We start from the raw sequence: 21545 nt of genomic DNA on the forward strand, positions 1-21545 counted from the left end.
TAATATTTATCTACATTTGCAGAAAGTGTGATAAACGAACTTGAAGATGATGGATTTTATGACGTTTCCTATGCAATAGCAATAATTAGGGGTAATTATTAAAATACTTATGAGCAAGGACAGAATTAAATCGTTCGAGTACATTTGATGTAAAACTGTGATATTCATGGTGTACGCCGCAGTCCTATAATTTAAGAAATTAATTCAAGATTAAGTAAGAAAGATAGTCGGAATTTCAGAATCTGATCGAGATCCATTTGCGATTAACAATATAAATGAAGAGTAAGTAATAAACATAATGAACAACTATAATATTAATTACTGTGAGTGCAATTACTGCATTTGATACGTGTTAATGCTGCTTTTGCGTAATATTCATAAAATATGTAAATTGTTTGTGATATTCCTAACACTAATTAATACGTCCATACTGTTTCAGTTATTAAGAGTATCAAAGTTTGTATGATTTTAATATCTCATATTCAATTTATGTATATTGATTAGGACATTCGACCGCAATGTGCGTATTTAAAAAAGTCTGGTTATTTTCAAAGTTTTCGACTGTTATTTCGAACCTAACATGCCGAAAATTATCGCGAATTTTCCAACTAATTTTGAACATCTTTAATTTACACAGCTTCCTCGAAAGTTCGTATCTCCATGGCCACGAAACTAAACCAAATGCACTAAACTAAATGCATTCAAATGTTATGCATATTTAAAAGCAAGAAGCGCAGCAGGTGTAACTGGAATTGGTTGATAAATCGGCATCGAAAAAACGGATACCGTAATGCGGGCGAAGATATTTATTGCGTAAAAAGTAAACGGGGGTGCACACCTCGCGGCGAGCTCGAAATTCCGTTTCCATTTTGCCAGATTAGATCACACCGTGTGAAATAACGCAGGCGATCGAGCAAGAAACGGAATGCGCGTCCTTTCGAAAAGGGCCCGCCGCCCCCTTTGAAAACGAACGAGACGAATCAAGCACGACTTACTTCGGCTGGCCAAGAAGATCTCGATGGCGACGTTCTGGAGCAGATAACGGCGCGAGAATATCGCGCGCACCTCCGAGAAGTACCATTTCCCGTGCAAATGGTCGCAATACTTGAGCACCTGAAACGAGAAACAAAATTAAAAAATATTTTTCTTTCCTTTAATGTCGATGAAATATTGTGTTAATTATACATATAGTTCATTATTTATTATATTAATTATACACATAGTATAGGAGAATATAAAACACTAGAAGCTCGCTTATTAAAACTATAACCAAACATAATTTCGACTGAAAAATTATTAAGCAAACGTGCAAAATTCATCTAAATTACTTTTCCTCTCAAATGATTCAGATAAAACATCGCATAATTCATGATTATTTATCACGATAAAAATATTTTTATACGTCTTCGAATGTCTTCATTAAATCCGTAAACCTTGTTAAGAAGCTGAAAGTGAAGAAGTAATAAATCCATGTTACGATTTATGGGAATAATAACATTCAGGTTCACATTTCAGTGCCTATCTTGCACAAAAAATTCTTGCTTTAGGAAACCATCCTTCATGGGATCACCTCAACCGCGAATCCGGAATAGCGATTCAAATAAATCATGTTCTTCTGCAATTTTCCTTTCATACTCTTAAGAAAAGAATGTTCAAACTCTCAAAATTCTTTCGTGTACGGTATATACGAGTAAAAAATTACAAGAATGTTACTGTTGATCTTCACATATTTCCTTCATAAATAGTAATATTCGTTCAAAGGGTGAATTTACCACCTCCTTCGCCAATCAAAGATCAACAAAATCCCAGTTCGTTTCTATGCAAACATTTCATCCCTGTGCAAAACTTACCCCGAACTCCTTACAAAATCCTTCTCCAAACACCACGAAACATTAATTAAAACCTTGGCCTCGTTCAAAACCACCGACGTCCACCCCCAAAAAGTGTAAGCCTAATGTACCTAAATGTACCTATTCCACTGTGCTGAGATGGAAAGCGGTTCTCTGGAAGGAATGCGGTGCCGATTCCTTGTTTTTGAGACTTAGCGCGATCGTAAAGATAAACGCGCGTATTGGTCGAACGTGTGACATGTACGAGCAAAACAACGTAACGTTGCGTGACGCTGAGCGACAGAGAACACGATTTCCCTTGCTCCTGTGCAAAGCTGCTTCCTTTCGTCTCTGTGTTAACGTACTCACAGACAGAAATTTTTCAAACGAAGCCGAAAGCTATCTAAGCCTCGATCCATAACCACCACCCGGATGGAATGATCGGATTCATATCGAAAGAGGGACAAAAGTCGGGGTGGCGATCGCATGGCTGACCGTAAGTATGCAAGCTGTATTCAGTGAAGTGTGATGTGATATAGTGAGACCGGTGCCGGTCGCAAGATGGCCGTCATGGTAGGAGGAGCCTCCTGCTGAGCCGGGAATCGATCCCAGGACTTCGCGGGCTTGCGCTCTCGAACGAGTCGTGAACAACTCGTGGGCGAAAAAGGGGGAGGGTAGAAAAAGGACGAGGCTGACGGCGGCGGGTCCGTACGAGGACGGAGAGGAAGCAATTTACCGGGACGCGGCTAACAGGCCTTTCAATTTTTCCCGCTTAACGAGCGCCGCCGTCGCGATGTCCTCGTGCGCGCCAAATGAAATTATCCTCGATATAACGCGGAATGAGCGCGGTCAACCCGTGTCCCCAACATCGAGATCGTATCTGTTTGATGATTCGACGCTCGTCGAATTTCTTGTTCTTCGGTGGTATAACGAGAACTTGACCGAGCGATGGGTGTTACCAAGCAGTCATTGAAATTAATGCCACGACTGGATAGCTTGGTAGTTGGACGAGAGCGGGAAAAGTTATTTGATGGCCGAGGATTTTGATGTGTTTTGTACTCCCTGGGGTGCTTCGTCGGCGATGCCAGAAGAGTATAGGTATTAAAAGCAACGTTCCATTAGGTGGAATGCAGCAGATATTTGTTAAGTAACTAAGGGAGAATCGTTGGTACAGAAGCGTGAAATTAGGGAGGAGTTAAAGTACTTGTACAAAAATATTAATCATAGAAGAATTAAGACGTTGGTAGCGTCAGGAGTTTTTCTTTTTCTTTTTTTTTTTTATCGCTAAGTATTTGCTTAGCTTTGAAGTTCCAAGTTGTAGAATTCTACGTTTTCTCGCGGTACGATTGTGCTACGTGTTTCGCAAATTGCTAATGCGTTCATGAAAAAGGGTCTGCCAATGAATATATACAAATAGAAGTTATTCAAAAGTTTCATAGACTTTACTGAATTCTATTCAGACTTCGTATCCAAAAACAAAGTTAAAAAGTTAAGCTACCCTTATATTCGGTAGTAACAAAGATAGACGTCTAATGAGCGTAACGCAAAACAACAAAGGATATCCGACACACAAATAGGTAAGTTTCCATGAAGAGCAGAGAAGAGTGCTCCCTGCGAGACGCAGGAGATCAAATAAACACGGGAGACGACTTTAGGGTGCAACGCACGCACATGGAAATCTAATTATTAGCACATAAGCGGTTCGAAATCTCCAGGGACCATAAATGTCGCGTCAACTCGGGAAGATTAAGTAGAACGCGTGCTGCTTGTATTAATAACTCATTAAAGAACTTTATAATATTGTCAGGAAGGGTTAATTATTGTCATTTATCGTGAGAATTTTTAGAAAATAACAGAAGATTATTATATGCAGTTATAAATGATAATTCGAACAAATATTAAGTTAAATATGTAGAGCGTTATAAATGTGTAAAAATATTTCATAGCGGAATCCAGTGGATTCCATGCGCGAGATTGTAAGAGAAGTCGGGGGTGGCTGCACAGAGCCAACCCCTAAGAACGAATGCGCAAGCTCTTCGCAAACATTGCCAGTAACTGATAAGAACGCGCCGTGATACGGAATTCATTATTTGGATGGTTGCAATCTGGCTGCAGATATGACACGCGTGCATTCTATGTTATCTCCTGAGATCATTTTCCTAATATTTATGTTCTTTAGAAAAGCAATGTTTTCAAAACGTACAGAACCTTTCGTCTCATGGCGATGTCACTAAAGATTGCATCTCTTGGCTACTACAAAACGCACAAATAATCGGTAATAAAATCTGTATTGATTTAATCTCGAAATCTCGCCAGCTAAAATCTCACCGTTTCACAAAACTCATCAATGTCACGAAGAATTACGTGTAAAACAAACATACACAGGTATATGTATAGTTCCCATAACGCGCGCCACTAAACAAACTTACCCCATAAAACAAGAAAACAAAGATTATCCAGAAAACACTTCGCCACCATCATTCACCCAAAACACACTCTTCCACGGCAGCAACGCAACCGAAAAGTGAGTCGTTAAAATAACAGGGACACCCCTGTTCCGGCGTATCACGGGGTGCCAGCAGTCTCGCGCGACTAATATGTTTACACGTTCGATGAAGCGTCCACGGAGAGAGAGAGAGAGAGAGAGAAAAAGGGAAGAGAGAAGATGAAAAACAAAAAAGGACGGTGGTCAAAAAGAGCTGCGTCTCTGGCAGAGTGTCAAGTGGTGCGCGATTAGTGTTCCCCGTGCGGCGTTCATCTCTCAACGAAGCGAAATCGTGGCTGCGCAGCAGCGTGCTTCGACAATGGGCGTCGTGATGTAACAACATGTGTCGCGTTCACAAGGGCCCCTCGCTGCTCGCCTCTATGTACACCATAGGGCACCATAGAACCACGGGTACCACTTAGCAGCCCGGTATACAACAAACAGATTAAGCACCGGACAATAATAGACCCCCCGTCTCTCTTCGGCTGCATAGGTTCTCGAACACCCTCTTGATCGTTCTCGTGGCGCGCGAACCACTCGAAATCACGATAGCTCGAACAAAACATGGGAGGCGGAGAGGATGGTGGTTTATTCGATTCGGTGTATATGCCTGAAGTGGCCTGATCATTAATTATACGCAGCAGCAACGGGGATGAGGCTCCAGAGTTTTGTGTTTTCGGCTCTTCTGGAAAGTTAGCACTTGAGAGATGTGCATAGGCATTTTTTTTTTTTCGAGAGAGAGAAGAAAATTTTTTTTGAGAATATAGAGGAAATCGTTGAGATTATATTTGTTTTCCTAATGAGTTTTGCGTGGGAAAGGTGGATGCGAGAAAGTAAAATCAACTTTAACTTCGTTTATTTTATCGAAGTAGCGTTATTTTGGACACTATATAAGCGTAAGATTAAGATCTTTTATTTCTTTCTCTTGTATGACGAACACGGTAGCCATAGTAACGTGACAAACGCAACGTCAGTCGTCAAATTTCCAAGAAAGGTTGTGTCTACTCCATTCTAACGACCCTCGTTTCGTGAACGCGTCGGCTGATGCGTCGAAAACGTTCGAGAACCATCAAGACCATCCACTGCGGCAATGAGTTATACGTGCCACCTGCGTGTTCTCATACCTTTATTACCGTATCTCGCACGAGATAACGCATCGCGGCATCCGGCGCACAAAGGTCCCGGTGATGCAGCTAGTCCTGTTGCCCCTAATAAACGTAGAATTGCTACCAGAGAGACAAAGCAGTGTCTCAACCGACATTCACCGTGAATCCAACTCTTGAACAAGAGACGTTCCTTTTGAATTTTTGCATAGATGCATTAAAAAGCATAGTTTATACGAAGACTTCTTGAAAGTGTTATATATCTTATAATTTCTCTGCTATGTACTTCATTTATCGCTTTCTGTGATCTGTCGCTTATTTTCGAATCGCGAAGTTATTATATTTTACACTGGCTTAAGAAGAATTAAAAATATATTTTACCTTGAAAATTTTAAATTATAGGAATAAAGAACATCACTGCCGTTATTCACAATAAAAAAAAACTGGTTTCAAACGATGTACCAGCATCACGCACAAAGTAATACAGTAGTTAATTATTTTCCGAGAAAATATATTCATTTTCCAATATCTGTCGACAATTTATCGTCGAAGAAGGTTGATTCGTGAACGGAATACTTTCAAGTACCCGACTTGGAATGCGGATTTCTGTCTTGTCGTCAGCCTCGATGAAAGTAATTGGACAGAACGAGCCGAGCTAATGGCGCTCGGTACATGCCGAACGACGACATTTCTTCCTTTGATGAACCCATATCGGAGTGTGGGGATATTACAAAACAACGCATAACGCGATTCACTTCGACCGACAGATGCGAGTAGACCGTCACTCGATTTGGACCAGTACTTCCGTTACTGAACCATGAACCATTCACGTATCGATAATCTGGTCTACACGATCTTTATTCGATCATTACACGTTTATTAACTTAAATTTTTTCGTAGAGATTCGATTCCGCGTAAAATTGTATTAGTTGCAACTAATTTATTTTAAGTAGTACTTTAAGATTTTTTAAGAGTAGTATTTTAATCGGCTTGGTGGAAAAATGGTAATTTTTCTTGTGGAAGGTCGATAGTTTAAGTAAGTTTGCAGCTGTGTTTCAACTTTGATGATGGATTTCGTTTGATGGCGAAATAATACTAAGATTTCATAGAAAAATATATTCAAGCGCTAACGCGATATATTACTACTACTCATCTACTTACAAGAAATGAATCTATAATTATAATCAAAATCTCCAAAATATGCAATTTCAAAAGTGTCAGCGCAGAATACTATCAATTTAATTCAATTTTATAGAAATCCAAGAAAATCTATTCCAAGCATTAACTAAACCAATTAGAATTTGTCGAAATCCCAAATGAAAATTATAGGTAATAATAATCATAATTTCCACCACAAGCCTCTGTCAAAATCATACAGAGTTTCACTTCCTCGTCGCGGTGATTTCACGCACTTAACTGTACACTTGTATTCAATGTGTTATCTGCGCAAGGAATTTCGCAATTCGCGGTCGTTGTTCCGTTCGTGCAGATCGAATCGAGAGATCGGTGTTGGTTCACGTGTCATTAACCAAGGAGACCGTAAAATACACGATGGAGCTCTCCAATATTGCCGGCTGTTGGAGCTCGACGACTGAGCTCAGGATTATTCGAGGATTACGCGAGGATGTTCATCCGAGCTGATTTACAAGGCTGCCGTCTGCGTATACTTCAATTCGGCTGGCTGCCTCTTGCGAAAAGGGACTTGTCGTCGTTTCTACACGAAAATCTTATACAATGAGACGCCACGTAATAAGAGACTGTTCGAGACTCTTATACCTGTCGTGTAAAACGAGCCTTCGTAGTAGTATGTTTTGGCAAACTGCATTCAACTAGGATTGCTCTTTTGGAACTTCGATCTTTTTGGGCGCGATCGGGACATTAGATATAGTCCAGTGAATAGTGCAGTCGCTGGAAACGATCCTCGAAAATTTTACTTGGAAGTTTCGCGAATACCGAAGGCATTTTGTAGTGTTGGAAATATTCTAGAACTCTAAAACATAGGGATTTAATGAAGATGTTAAAATAGTAACTGTATGTACAAGCATATAGGTATTTTTATATATATCATTCACCTTGTTACTTATAATTTGATCTTTAAAGATTCATATAAGTTCGCGAATAAAGTACGTGTTTAAACATGAAGATCGGTTAATAACAATGATCTTTATTACGTCAAATACGAGTTATTAGTATGAAAATGACATTGAAATTGTAGAAACATCGATTATGTATGTCTATTTCAATACGCTATGGCAAAAAGAGTAATAACATGATTATACATATTTAATATGTTATTTTGTTCTAGTTACGTTGTGCAGTAATTGATATCTAATAGGAATTATTTATGTAATGCGTAATAGCAATACAATTGCAAATATATATGTATGTCTTTTGGACGAATATTAATCAGAATATGAAATTTAGATTTTCAGATTGATTGTGATTAGGTAATATACCTATTTTCTCTCTACTAATATGCTCTCTACTTCGGATTTAAAAAACAAAATTAACATATGATGATAGAAGTTTCTAGAAACTTTATTGAAAATCCACACAAAATGTAATATTGTTCATTGCTGACATAAGGCACTCTATGATTTATGAATCCCCAACTAGTGACAAATCATATTACAATCAAAACATTCAAATACTGACAAGTTTCAGAAAAAGACAAGAATTCTCTTAAAAAAAGTTTATTACACATTGAAATTTATCCTTTAGCCTAATAGCGGTTCAATATAATAAAAACCTTTGGAAATTTTATGTCAAATAAAAATCGAGAACTCCAATATGAAGAATACAACATGTTACTCTCACAGCATATTTTTCTACAATTTTCTTTCAACCACCCGAAAAGCTCTCTCCACTAGCAAAACCATCATCGAATGAAAGACACGAAGGCATCATTTCGAAACTGAACCCGAGTTATCTTGTTGGTGTACAAATAATTCAGATTATAAACGAATTACGTCGAAACGAGATGATGAAAGGCACGTTTAGGGCACAACGAGACGCCGGGTTCTGCATTAATGCGAGGGCTGATGTAGCAGAACGTTTGACCCCTCGTCTCGCGCGAAAACAGCGCCAGGGTAAAAGACAGGGTGAGATCGAAAGGGAGAAAGAGATACACGTGCTTGACTCATGAATCAAGTCGTATTAGCGAAGGCATAGCAGGCCTGGTAGGTACCAATCTACCACTCCAACTTCGAGTAGATTGGATTTCTGAACTTTATTCGATTATCTGGAAGCGAAGCGGATAGAAACGCGTCGTTGAAGGTTTCCTCCGACTATTGTTAGAATACTAGTCCTGTGCGTCTTCGTGCGTGGAAAGTAATCACTAGTAATAGAGTAAGATTCGCGAAAAGATTCTCGGTCGTTGATTCGATTGTTAATATGATGTTGAATATTTTCGAGATTGGAGACTTTCTGGTTGATAATATCAAGATCGAGGGAAGCAAACTTCCACGTAAGAATTTTAGAAGTTAACGTCCTATAAAATTACAGCACTCGAATTAAAAGAATTCATGTGAAATACACAAAAATCTTAAAACGGGTACGTTTAGATAATTATTAGTAATATGAATCCTTAAAATACACAAAAAAATATTATTTCTTTCGATAGTTTATACCATAAAAAAGATAAGTGCTAATACGCTTATAATTAACAATTTTACTAAAATATATAGTTTGTAACATACCCCGAATGCAGAAGTTTTATTAAAAACGGTGTCCTATTCTAGAACTTCTAAACCAGAACGTAGGTACATCCACAGGCGCTAAACCTTTTTAACACCACCCTCCAACTAAGAGCACCCTTTTCAACAGCACCAAACATTCAACAACCCCACCATTCATCAAATAAAACACCGTCTCCAACAACGCGTCTCTAGATTTTCCGATAACAAAAGGGTTAAGGAGGTCAAAGAAGAGAATCTCCGAATCTTACCTCGTCATACGAAAGCTGTAATCTCCGGAATCTTATGGGACGTTCGACGTATGGGATATCTCGGCGGGTTATCGGTATTTTTGGACGCAGGTATTCGCGTCACGAGTTTTTACGATCAACGCATAAAAGGAAAGCGGTGCATTTCACGTTGGCGGATCGCTACTCTTATTCAAAAACATCTGCCAGCGCACCGCTGCCATATTGCGGACCGCGGGGGCTGTTTTTGTTATTCGCGAGCAAACAAGAAAACGAACACAGATCTGCTTCTTATTCGGACGTCGAACATTCAAATGACCCTCACGATGGAATTATCGGCTCGAATGATCGTGCGTGGAATCCTCTCGCGATCTCATAGCCCGAACAATGCGTTCTTTCGCAACTTGTTTTTACCCTAGGAATTTATTTCCAGGGACAGTCGATGGATTGATACATCGCAGAAAAGCGTCGATGTCTCCTTGACATTAGGAATGGAAGAACAAGTGCCAAGGCATTATTGTTTTTTTTTCTACTATGTTTATGCGTCCTGCTGTTTGACGGGACAATTGTATGTATACCAACGTTCTCGATGTGCGCTTTATGCGTTTCTTACGTACACTTTTTACATTGTGATAGTTCATGGCCAAATAGCGACGGAGTTTCAGGTGAAAGCTGAGTTAAATACGCTTTATGGGTTCTACAAATATCTTAAATAGAATATATAACGTGCAAATGCACTTTAAACCGAATAAAGTTATATTTAATGAAAGAATTAACAGAATATTTCTGACTAAAAGGATGTTCATTTCTTTCGAAATAGTAGACCATCTTAAAGAAGAGAAGAAGATCTCTCTACTAGCTACTCAAAACCGGTCAACTTTAACCAATCGGATCTTTAAACGTATCGTAGCCCAGCCAAATCCTCCCCAAATTCCACTCGATATTTTGAAACTATACAATAACTCCCGTGTAATCGATACATTTCGTTCACTGTCCACAAAATTCTATCCGGACTATGTACCGCATTACCTATCCCCTTAGACCACCCTAGAGATCCTGTGTCATGTCCCTCGTTAACGACGAAAGAAACCGCGTAAATAACTAAAGCGGGATGAAGAATTCGACGGATCGAAAGGGCGAGAGGCCGTGACGGTTTGGTGTGCGCGGTCGGTCGGCACCGGGTCGAGACAGAGAGAGAGATAGAGAGAGAGAGAGAGAGAAGGAACGACAGGAGGCGTGGCAAAACCGCGCACACTCCACGTGACCCTGTCGTTCCGGAAGGCGGGACTTCGGGAGCCGGCACACAATTACAAGGGCAGTAGAACGGGCTGGTGGTCGCCGGTGCTCTCTCTGTCGTCGCGCGCGCGGAGCACCTCGAGTCGCGCTCGTTCCACGAACAACACCTGCCGCCGCCGATCGCCGTACATTCGTGCACGCTTTGTTCGTCCTCTTGCCTGTGACTCCTTCTCGAAAGTGCTAACCCTATTTGTCATCGTCGTAATCGATCGATCAGACCATTTTAGGGAGAAAGATACCTGGACCGAAAAAAGCTCGGTATCATGGATCGTAAAAGCAAATTAATCGAAGAAACGCGCGTCCACGCGAAAGAATGAGACTCGCCGGTTCCAGAGAAGCGACTGCAAAGAATCTTCGTTGATATCGATTAAAGGATATTGAGGCAAGATGTTGCTACCTCAAGATATGATGGCAGCCCAGTCGAAGATGCTGTATCAGATGAACAAGTATTATGGCGAGCGGGTGCAGGCTCGAATGGGCCAAGTACAAAAGACCATCCGGGAAGTGTGCAAGGTGGTGCAGGAGGTTTTGAAGGAGGTCGAGGTTCAAGAACCACGGTTTATCTCCTCCTTGACCGAGTGCAACGGCCGCTACGAGGGCCTCGAGGTTATCTCACCCGGCGAATTCGAGGTGGTCCTCTACCTGAACCAGATGGGAGTATTCAACTTCGTCGACGACGGCACCCTGCCGGGTTGCGCGGTGTTGAAACTCAGCGACGGTCGGAAGAGGTCCATGTCGCTCTGGGTGGAGTTCATCACCGCCTCCGGCTACCTGTCCGCAAGGAAGATTCGTTCGAGATTTCAAACACTGGTGGCACAAGCTTGCGATAAGTGTGCCTACAGGGACTCCGTGAAGATGATAGCGGACACCACGGAGGTAAAGCTTCGTATCAGAGAGAGATACGTGGTGCAGATCACGCCGGCGTTTAAATGTTCCGGCGTGTGGCCGAGATCGGCGGCGCACTGGCCGATTCCTCATATACCGTGGCCGCATCCGAACCTTGTGGCGGAGGTTAAGACGGAAGGATTCGACCTGCTGTCAAAAGAGAGCGTGGCGCTTCAAGGAAAACAGTCGGCCATGGAGGGTGACGCCTGGGTTCTCTCATTCACGGAGGCAGAAACGAGATTGTTGCAAGGTGGCTGTCGTAGACGATGCTTAAGCATCTTGAAGACTTTGAGGGACAGACACCTGGATCTTCCGGGAAATCCAGTGACCAGTTATCATATGAAGACGTTGTTGCTCTACGAATGCGAGAAACATCCCTTGGAGACCGAGTGGGACGAAGGATGTTTGGCAGATCGCATTAACGGAATCTTCCTGCAGCTGATATCCTGCCTTCAGTGTCGAAGATGTCCTCATTATTTCCTGCCTAATCTGGATCTGTTCAAAGGAAAGTCGCCAAGCGGCTTGGAAAACGCGGCTAAACAAGTGTGGAGACTGACGAGAGAATTACTAACCAACAGTCGTGCACTGGAGAAACTTTAGCTGAACCGGGAATTTCGCTTTTGAAGTTCCAAATTGAGGAATATAATAAAGAGAAAGACAGAGACAAGCGAAAGTTGGAGGAACGTTGGAGGAACGTTGAAGGATTCGGTGACTCGCGTGAATCACGATTTTCAGGATGCTGCTTTCGCGACAGTTCTTTGCCTGCTTTTTACCCTCGTAAACGTGGGAAGCCTACTTTCACTCGCTATCTTCTTGCACACGCTGCAGCGTACCAGGGTATAGGGATGGTGTAACAAGTTTCATTACGGTTATCCCTTTCCTCTTCCTTTCTTCTCTTTTTCTATTATTTAATAGTTTTTAAACCATGGTACGAATAATGCGAGTCAAACGTTGTTCAGTGCAACGTTTCGTTCCAGTGCAATATCGTACAGCCAGTGTCCTGTTTCGTACGAAAGCAATTGTTGCTAGGTTCTACGTTGATTTTGTATAAATCGAATATTTCGTTTCGAAATGGGCACGTTAAATTTTGTAGACTGAATCGAATGTTAATCGAGGTGTCCACCGATCATTAGAAATACGTACTAGTTTGGAAGATATTAGTATTACTGCGTTTTTTATACGACTGAAGCTTTCGCTTGGAGCGGAATCTCCTGCTTATTAACGCAGCTCGAACGATTTTTCTACGTAGCGTTGCAGTATGCGAGAGATTAAATAGATACTCGGTTAGCTACTCTTATTCATCTAATGGCTAATGTGAATTGTCGTGTGATCCGTTATCGTTAAATTAATCTAATGTTTATGATCGGTTAGCAATCGAGCTGCCGACGGTAGCTTGGCCACCATATTGTTGTATGTACATAATTCTTTATATTATTTAAACGATATTTATTTCTCAAGAGAATCGCTGTTCGAACACATAATGTAAATATAAACTAATAAATGCATTTCGTCTCATAATAAGAATGCATGTAATTGATTTGAAACCTTTGCTTCGAGTTACTGTGATTAATATGAGATTATTAAAACTTGAATTTTTAACATCATAAATATTTTAAATCGAAAAAGATGGAAATTAATTGTTTGAATTAATAAATCATATGTCTTCAAAAACATCCCTAAACTTTTCCTTCATTCTTAAGAACTATCCAAATAATTTTCTTTCATCGTATAAATCAATTGGAAAACGGAGAATTTCAATAAACCGGTAACTGAATTGTTTCTCAACAATTGTTTCTCCCACCAAAGTAACTTTAGTCCAATAGTGGCGTGTATTTTATGTAACTTTCAATACAAATCTAACGATGCATTAGAAGAATCAGTGAATATTAACAATTCTGACGACGATCCTCTACAGCTAGACTGAAGTTGATAAAAGACTGTCGCTTAATTCAAATCTCTTTCACAACTATCCTCCCATAACAATCTTTCTATCAAACATAAAATTTGCATTCCAAATAACGAGATCCGAAATTTCGTACAGTCGTCCGATTTCAATCGTAGCCAGTTCTAAACGAGAACATAAAAACCATCACGGCGTAATTATTATCTACGATATTAACACTCGTGCGCAGGATGCCGAAACGACCTCGTCAAAGGCATCGCTACCGAGTTTCATGGTCATTATACGCCTACGAGGCGCGAGCCGTGTCCCTTATCTTAATTCTTCCCAGAAACTTCCATCCTTATCTTCCCAGCGCAATGACATTCGTTAACCGCTGCCACTCACTCTCTGCACGCCGATCGTTTGGGAATTTACGTTATTATTATTGGCCCGTAAAAACAAAGTGAGAGGAAAACGTTGGAACCGGAGAGCTCGCGCTCGCGAGCGGCAACACTTTACGCGCGCCGTATCGGGCAGTTGCCTCGCGATTTACAAGCCTTAATGGGAGAGTTATCGTTGTCGTCGTTAAATGTACATTTTATACGGAGCTTTTTTCGCCGCGTGCGTCCGGTCCTCAATAAAAACGCTCGTAAACGAAACTGTCCCCCATCTTCGATAACTCAACCGACCGCGTCAGCGTCGCGCGCGAATTTCTTATTTCAAGTCAAAGCACCTTTTCGCGAAATGTTACCGGGACCATATAGATAGCGACAGAGTAGTATCGTTCGAGGAAACCACGAAAACCTTATCCGACCGAACGAAGATCGGGAATCGACAAACCAGAAACAACTAAAAATCCGCCACGACTACGACTAGGTTTCTTCGCTTAAGTAACGAAGCGTGATCGGCGAATCTTCCACCATGACGAAAATTTGGGGGTTCGAAGGGGTTGCGGAGGAATGGCCGAGCCCCATGGTATCTATGAGCACGAAATAAAACGAGTCGGATCTGCATAATTCATGGGGGAAAAAGGGGTTTGCGTTTGGGGTTAGCCGCCGCCGCCGCCGCTCCGTTCGTCCTTCGGCGAGGCGTTTGTAACATATAGATAGAACGGTTCGTGCGGATCGATCCGGTCGGCGCACCACGACAGGCCACGCCTGCGCGGTTAGTGCGTCACGGGATTGGTCGAACCGCGCGGTATAAGGCGTAGCCTGTCGGAGGGACCACCTAGGCCACCGCACGTCTTCGTACGACTCGAAGAGCGGGTGGCGCGGAGGAGGTGAACGACAGCGCAGTCGACTATCTGCTCCGGCACGGAGTCGCTCGTACACCTTTTCCTCTCGCTACTCGTTCGTGTCTCCGCCGCAAGGACCGGCGTCCTTAAGCGACGCGACGCGCGAGGAACATCGTCATTTTTTTTTCAAGAACCAACGGGGTCAATTCTCGATTCGTTTCTCAGGTATCGAGTAGTTGGACTTGAAACGCAAAGCTAGTGATATAGGAGGAAGACGGAGGAGCAAATGGAAAGGGAGCGAAGAAGAACTTTCGATTAAAATCGCAAGAAAATTCATCGTTTGGAAAGTTTTGAGGCAGAATGCGGTAAAAGAAAATAGCAACCGCGACAGAGAAGCCTTCGAAGGCTTCAGGCCGCCGCAGCGATGCTGTTGCCGGCTGATATGCTGTCGGCCCAATCCAAGATGGTGTACCAAATCAACAAGTACTTCGGAGAACGCGTGATGACTAGAAAGAGTCAGGTGATGAAGACGATTCAAGAAGTGTGTCGCGTGGTTCAAGACGTTCTGAAGGAAGTCGAGGTACAGGAGCCGAGGTTCATCTCCTCTTTGACCGACTACAATGGTCGCTTCGACGGTCTGGACGTGATATCTCCGACGGAATTCGAGATCGTGATCTACCTAAATCAAATGGGGGTACTGAATTTCGTAGACGATGGAACATTGCCGGGATGCGCGGTGTTGAAGCTCAGCGACGGTCGAAAGCGATCCATGTCCCTCTGGGTGGAGTTCATCACCGCGTCCGGCTACCTGTCCGCCCGGAAAATCCGTTCGAGATTTCAAACTCTGGTAGCACAGGCTTGTGATAAGTGTGCCTACAGGGACTCGGTAAAAATGATAGCAGATACAACAGAAGTGAAACTTCGAATCAGAGAGCGGTACGTGGTACAAATTACGCCAGCGTTCAAATGCGCTGGTCTGTGGCCCAGGTCAGCTTCTCACTGGCCCATCGCACATATACCTTGGCCACATCCTAATATCGTGGCTGAAGTGAAGACAGAAGGCTTCGACATGTTGTCGAAGGAGTGCATTGGTTTGCAAGGGAAACAGTCCGCTATGGAGGGCGACGCCTGGGCGTTATCGTTCATAGACGCGGAGAATCGTTTGCTTCAGGGTGGCAGTAGAAAGCGTTGTTTAAGCATTTTGAAAACTCTCAGGGACAGACATCTCGATCTACCTGGGAACCCGGTTACCAGCTATCATATGAAAACATTATTATTGTACGAGTGCGAGAAACACCCGCACGAAGCAGAATGGGACGAAACGTGCATAGCAGATCGAATTAATGGCATTCTTTTGCAACTGATCTCCTGTCTGCAGTGTCGCAGATGCCCACATTATTTTTTGCCAAACTTGGATCTATTTAAGGGCAAGTCGCCTAGTGGTTTAGAGAACGCGGCGAAGCAAGTGTGGAGACTCACCAGGGAACTATTAACGAATAGTCGAGCTCTGGAAAAGCTGTAGCGAAGAAAAATTCTGATGTGTATGGATCACCAAGAGCGAGGGAGTATTTGATATTTCGAGCTCTATGAATTAATCAAAGGAGCGATCGAATGAAACGCTGAGATCAAAGAAGATCGTTTTCCATTCAGCGATCTTATATATTGGAAACGCGAGTTGAAATGGAAACCTAAACTTCTGGACACCGCCGGAAGAATTTTCAAGAAGCTGCTCGGCCATTATAGAGAGTTTGAATCTCGTTTGCAAGTTGCGCTGTGTGTGCTCGAAAGAGAAAATACGCGTGTGTGATTTTGTGATTCACGAAGCCCGAGGACGATCGAACCAGTGCCATAAATACGCCGACGTCGAGAGTCTCCGTTTTAGTTTCGAGTCGCCGCGCCGACGGCAGCTATGTTGAATTACGATACTCGAACGATACCTAACTCTTAACCGGTGTTACTCGATTTGTTGCTCCATTCCGTTGTTATATCGTTTCGTTTTAATTAAAATATGTTAAAGGCACCGTCGAACATTCGAGGAAGAAACAAGTGATTCGACGTAAATCTAAAATTATTTATGATTATAAATGAAGTTACGAATGAAAAATTACGGCAGAGTCATCGGTTACGGGTTATGCTTAATTTCCTTCTCTGATCGAACTGTCCCTTTTCTCCTGTCATTATGTACATACTATTTGAAAGATATTTATTGAAAGTGTACACGAGGTATGTGAAATACAATGCTATTTATATGGAACCGTATCCAAAGTCGTCATTTTCGTCTGTCAAGAGCAGAACACCCACTCCTTACCTACTCGAAATTTACACGGGAATCGAACTCGCGTAAATATTCTTTGGACGTATCATTAAATGGTTCGCGTACGTTAATGTCGTTGGTTAGCTCTCGTAAATTTTGTTTTCGCGCTTTTTCACCGCCGGAGAAACGGAACTTAAAATTAAATAGAATCTCTCGTCGTTCGATTCAGCTGCTGTTCAGTGGATATTTCGATAAAGTATTCAGGCAAGTGTATTTTTTTTGTGTTTAGTCTTCGCTTTAAACAGATTGCTGTCGCCACAGCAATCTTCCATTTGTCTTTACTATATAAAATTGAATAGAAATAAAGTTTGCAGTGAGAGAAAAGAAGCTTCTAGTCGTGATGATATGGATTATAAACGTGAGTTACTACTTCTCACGTTATTGCCAGTGTCGTATTATTGTTCTTGTTTTTTCCTGCCCGGTTTAGTTTGCTGATAGGCAAATTGCACCTTAACAGGACGGGGGACTCATTCGTTATTTATATAACCGGGTTATACTAGTTTCTGAACTTATACACAGCTAACCATGTTTGTCATCAGGCACGAAAACTACACTTGTTACATGTAATTTTTATTAGTTCTGTGAATAACGAATTTTGTTCTGTGAAAGAAATGTTGCATTGAAATTCTTTGGGGATTATGTAACGTCCCAGCTATGGTTCTTGATAAATTTTAAAAGCTACATTAAGATGAAGAGGAAAAATGGAACTTAAGCTAATACTAAAATTTGAAACTCCATAGAAAAGTACCATATTTTAATTGTTATAGAGTGCCTAATATTCGAACTGAGAGATTCAATTAAGTGATATGTTTCACCGATTTAATATCTTGAAAGTATTCTTTTGTATCGTGAAATCTGAAATTCTCACAAAATACATTCTTCTGTACGAGTAGAGAATATGTTAAACTATGTAAAAATTTTCACTATGAAATTTTTACATTATCACTCATGATAAAACTAGAAATAAAACTAACTATTCGAATAGTCTTGCATATGACACATATGCAATGTACATACATATATATATATGCATAATAAGCAAAAATGATGAAAACGAACGAAAAAAAATGTTATCTATTAGCCAATTACCGTTCTGTTATTTTACATTATGTTTTTCCTAATTTTCGTTCGTGTCAATTACAAGAAGATATAGGGATGAGTATGCAACGACACTTTAAATACAACCTGTTCGTTAGCTTAGTAATCGTCGGATTAGCAAAAATTAGGATCGTAGAATGTACGAAGCGGATGTACGCGTGTAATCGATTTGCGGATGCGAACGTCCGCGTGAGTGATGTGAAGCAGCGGAAAACTGGCAACAATTCAAACAAAAATCGCTAATATCCGTGTTTACAGTGCGTGCATCAAGAAAATTTCAAATAGTCGTTTGTTACGCGTTTAATTTATACGTTCGCAAAATCCACCATAAGCTGTAAGCGTCCGTAAGTGTAAACGTCCAATGAAATCATATCGGTTATCGATCAAGAAATAGTCACAGTCATAGTATATTAATTAATATTTCTGTCTAATATGCAAACAGACCTGATTAATCATGGCTCGCGACTGTTACATAAGTGTTCGCCGAGTTCCGAATAAAATAAGTAAAATTAGAGTAAAACCGCGTCCATGTTTTGAAATTATCGTTGTATTTAGTCAAGTTACTCGTTGATTCGTTTCCATATTATTTTCGAGTTGTTTATAAAAATCTAAACGTGACCACTAGCTGTTAAGAATGGGAAATTGCTTTAATTTGTTCTAGTCTTATATTAAATTAGTTTCATAGTGGATGCTTAGGGTAATTAGAAGAGAATTAAGTGATTTTTTCGTTGAAAACCATTTTTCACGTTGGAAGTGCATGGTTTGAATATTACGTCGCACTTTCTTAATTACCAATTTATAATATCATAAACATTTTTTAGGTATATTATATGCTACTAGTAGACTTTTATGCGTTTTAGAATGCGAACTAGACAGTTTCTCTTTAACTTTCTATTTTCCGGAAGAAATTTTTTTCTTGTACAAATATAGAAATAGAAAATATTTATCGCGTGTTAGATTTTCATGAAAAATTCGCGTGTCGTTGGTCTTTAGTTCAACGCTAATCTCGCGATCGGCGGCATTCTAGTCAACTAACGAACGAATAGAACGCGATTGTTCGAAGAATAAGCAACCATGCGACGATTTCGTCAATCTCTAAGCATGAAACGAGAAGAAAATGATGAAATAGAAATGGAAAATACATAATTTAAATTAAGGACGAAAACAAGCGACGCACGCGACAATATTAACAAGCTCCTTTGCCAAATTTACAATTTCGTAGCGTGAACATTATCGCCGGTCCGTGGTTGCGTTCGTGGATTAAATATTAAGCAGTCATGCGTGCGACAAATTACCACGGTGAATAAATTTACATATTTATCTAGTTAATACCACGACTTTCAGTAGAAGGAAAACAAAAGTTGACTGGTAAGTTCGTCGAAAAAGCCTTCAGTGAACAACGAAGAAACTCTATAAGCATACCACAATTCGAGTGCAATTTTATTAATAAATCTTTTCCGATCTAAAAAAAAAAAAAAATACGTTAGATCACCGTTAAGGAATTTTTCGATTTTCCCCCGAAAGAAAAAAGAAATGTATTTTCTGAACTCATGTTATGTCTGGATTGTGCAGAATTATTGAATGCAGATGCAGAATACAAAATTATTTTGGTTTTTGAAATTCAATGTATGCAAGATTCAGTTTATCGAGCGGGAAATAGTATTGACACGATGATTTAAATCGTATACCTATTGAAATTCAAATTGTTCAAATTATTCCAAATTAACTCAAATCTAATTCATCAGAAGATGTTATCGTATTTTTCGAATCCTCTCAAGATCGTAGATATTTCTTTCGTAAGAAGTTATATGTATATATTCTTCTCCATCGTATCTCGTGAAGAATGTCAAGATGTATTTGACTATTTTTACGTCCCAACAAATGATTTAAAAATAAAGTGACCCAGGCCAAACAACGTTTTCTACCGCATCCCAATCGTATTAATACTTTCTTTCTTTTAATATAATATAATATAATCTTTTATCCCTTCTCTACGATCGAGTGCCTTCAAGTACCTCCTACGTACCTCCCCCACAAGACTCCAGAACACGCGTCCTCCTTTTCGAAGCCAGTTTCTCGCGGTGAGTAAAGCACATTACGAAATTCGGCGTACTCGCCAAGAAGGAAGCGGGGAAAAAATTATGGCCGCGAAGCCGTCGAAATTATCAAAGTGGCGAGAATCGCGGAGGAACGATGAGGTCCCCACGTAAAAAGGAAAAGAAAAAAAACAGAAAAAATGAAAGAAAAAGTAAAAGGAAGGGAAGAGGAAAGATCCAGACACGGTATGCTAATGAAGTCAGCCGTTTTCCTTGTTTTTGCCGCGATGTTCTTTGCGAAGCCCGCAACAGATTCGACGCGTCGAGCCGCCTCTCACGGTCCACGATGGGCGATCTCGAGATCGATCTTAGCCGTGGACCCCCGTGAAAACACTGTCTCAAGATCCGCGGAAACGGGTTTCTTGATTGGCGGTATCGATCCTTAAAGATAATCGAAGAGAAACTGAGACAAGACAACATGTGGTGGATGAACGTCTGCTTCTTTTCTTGGGATGGACGTTCACGAGTCATCCTCTTTATTTCTCTCTCGTTCGCTCGAAGAATTTTCGAAACGAAAAGAGACTACAATTAAAAGCAAATTTGAATTACGAAAGCTTACACGAATGTCACAATATTAGAATCGAACGATGTTTTACGGTATTAATTCATCTTAATTCTTTGGAATTTGAGTTGCATTCTACATGTTATATCTTAGTTTAAGTGGTGCGAACTGGTTCGTGTATAGTAAACTACTTTCAAAAGCTGTTTGTAGTTGTACGCGCAGTAATGTTCTCCTTTTCCTTATCTAGGTATAGAATACCGTGTTCTAATATCCTACCTAATTTTTATCTAGGCGAAACACTTCGATACTCAGGAAATCGTTAACAAATTCTACAGTGGCGGTTATTTACTGACAATCTATTTGTCTGCCTGGTTTTTTTTTTTTTTATCAATGTTGATAAAGTCCAAGCAATCATGACACTAAAAATAGGAGTCGTCCATTTTTAACAACGTGCGATTTAAACGTTATATGCATGTGTATCTATGTTCTTAGTTTTCTTGTTATTATTGTATGCATTTATTTTAACCTTTTATTATTACAGTTTTAACGAGCCATCCGTTTCAGCTAGTTATTAATTCTTATCTTTCCCATCAAAATTGAAAATTATAATATACTATAATTTACTTGTTTTACAAACAAGGAAACATCCAGTTACAGAGGGTTAAGGGAAAGTAGGGATAAAAAGAAGTTAATAAGAGATTTTTTTGCTGATCATCGGCTAATTACATACTTGGCCATTTTGTAATCTTAGGTAAATTGCAAATAAGCTCGCCATATATAACTAGAATGCCAATTGCAGGAACACGGACAGTATATGTTGGCAATAATTTATCCATCCATTTTCTCTGCGCAAATCGAGGATACGCATTAGCGCTATCATGATCGTTTCCACCAAATCG

The 21545-nt window shown here is 40.6% G+C and overlaps 3 protein-coding genes across 16 annotated transcripts in view; 2 read left to right on the plus strand and 1 right to left on the minus strand.

Moving 5' to 3' along the window:
- LOC126876727 (neurobeachin) overlaps positions 1-21545 on the minus strand; it is a 412554-nt gene that overhangs the window by 20149 nt on the left and 370860 nt on the right. For all 14 annotated transcript variants that reach the window (XM_050639624.1, XM_050639622.1, XM_050639619.1 and 11 more), the window contains one exon: positions 996-1113. In XM_050639624.1, coding sequence (XP_050495581.1) covers positions 996-1113 — 118 coding nt within the window. The remainder of the gene's footprint in view (positions 1-995; positions 1114-21545) is intronic.
- LOC126877078 (protein mab-21-like) lies at positions 8739-13157 on the plus strand. Its single transcript, XM_050639915.1, has 2 exons — positions 8739-8883; positions 9773-13157. Exon 2 carries the CDS (start codon positions 11023-11025, stop codon positions 12118-12120), a length of 1098 nt encoding a protein of 365 aa, XP_050495872.1. The 5' UTR covers positions 8739-8883; positions 9773-11022; the 3' UTR covers positions 12121-13157.
- LOC126877085 (protein mab-21) lies at positions 14660-16895 on the plus strand. Its single transcript, XM_050639926.1, has one exon. It carries the CDS (start codon positions 15061-15063, stop codon positions 16156-16158), a length of 1098 nt encoding a protein of 365 aa, XP_050495883.1. The 5' UTR covers positions 14660-15060; the 3' UTR covers positions 16159-16895.

The sequence above is a fragment of the Bombus huntii genome, chromosome 2 (genome assembly GCF_024542735.1).
Source record: "Bombus huntii isolate Logan2020A chromosome 2, iyBomHunt1.1, whole genome shotgun sequence".
Lineage (NCBI taxonomy): Eukaryota > Metazoa > Arthropoda > Insecta > Hymenoptera > Apidae > Bombus > Bombus huntii.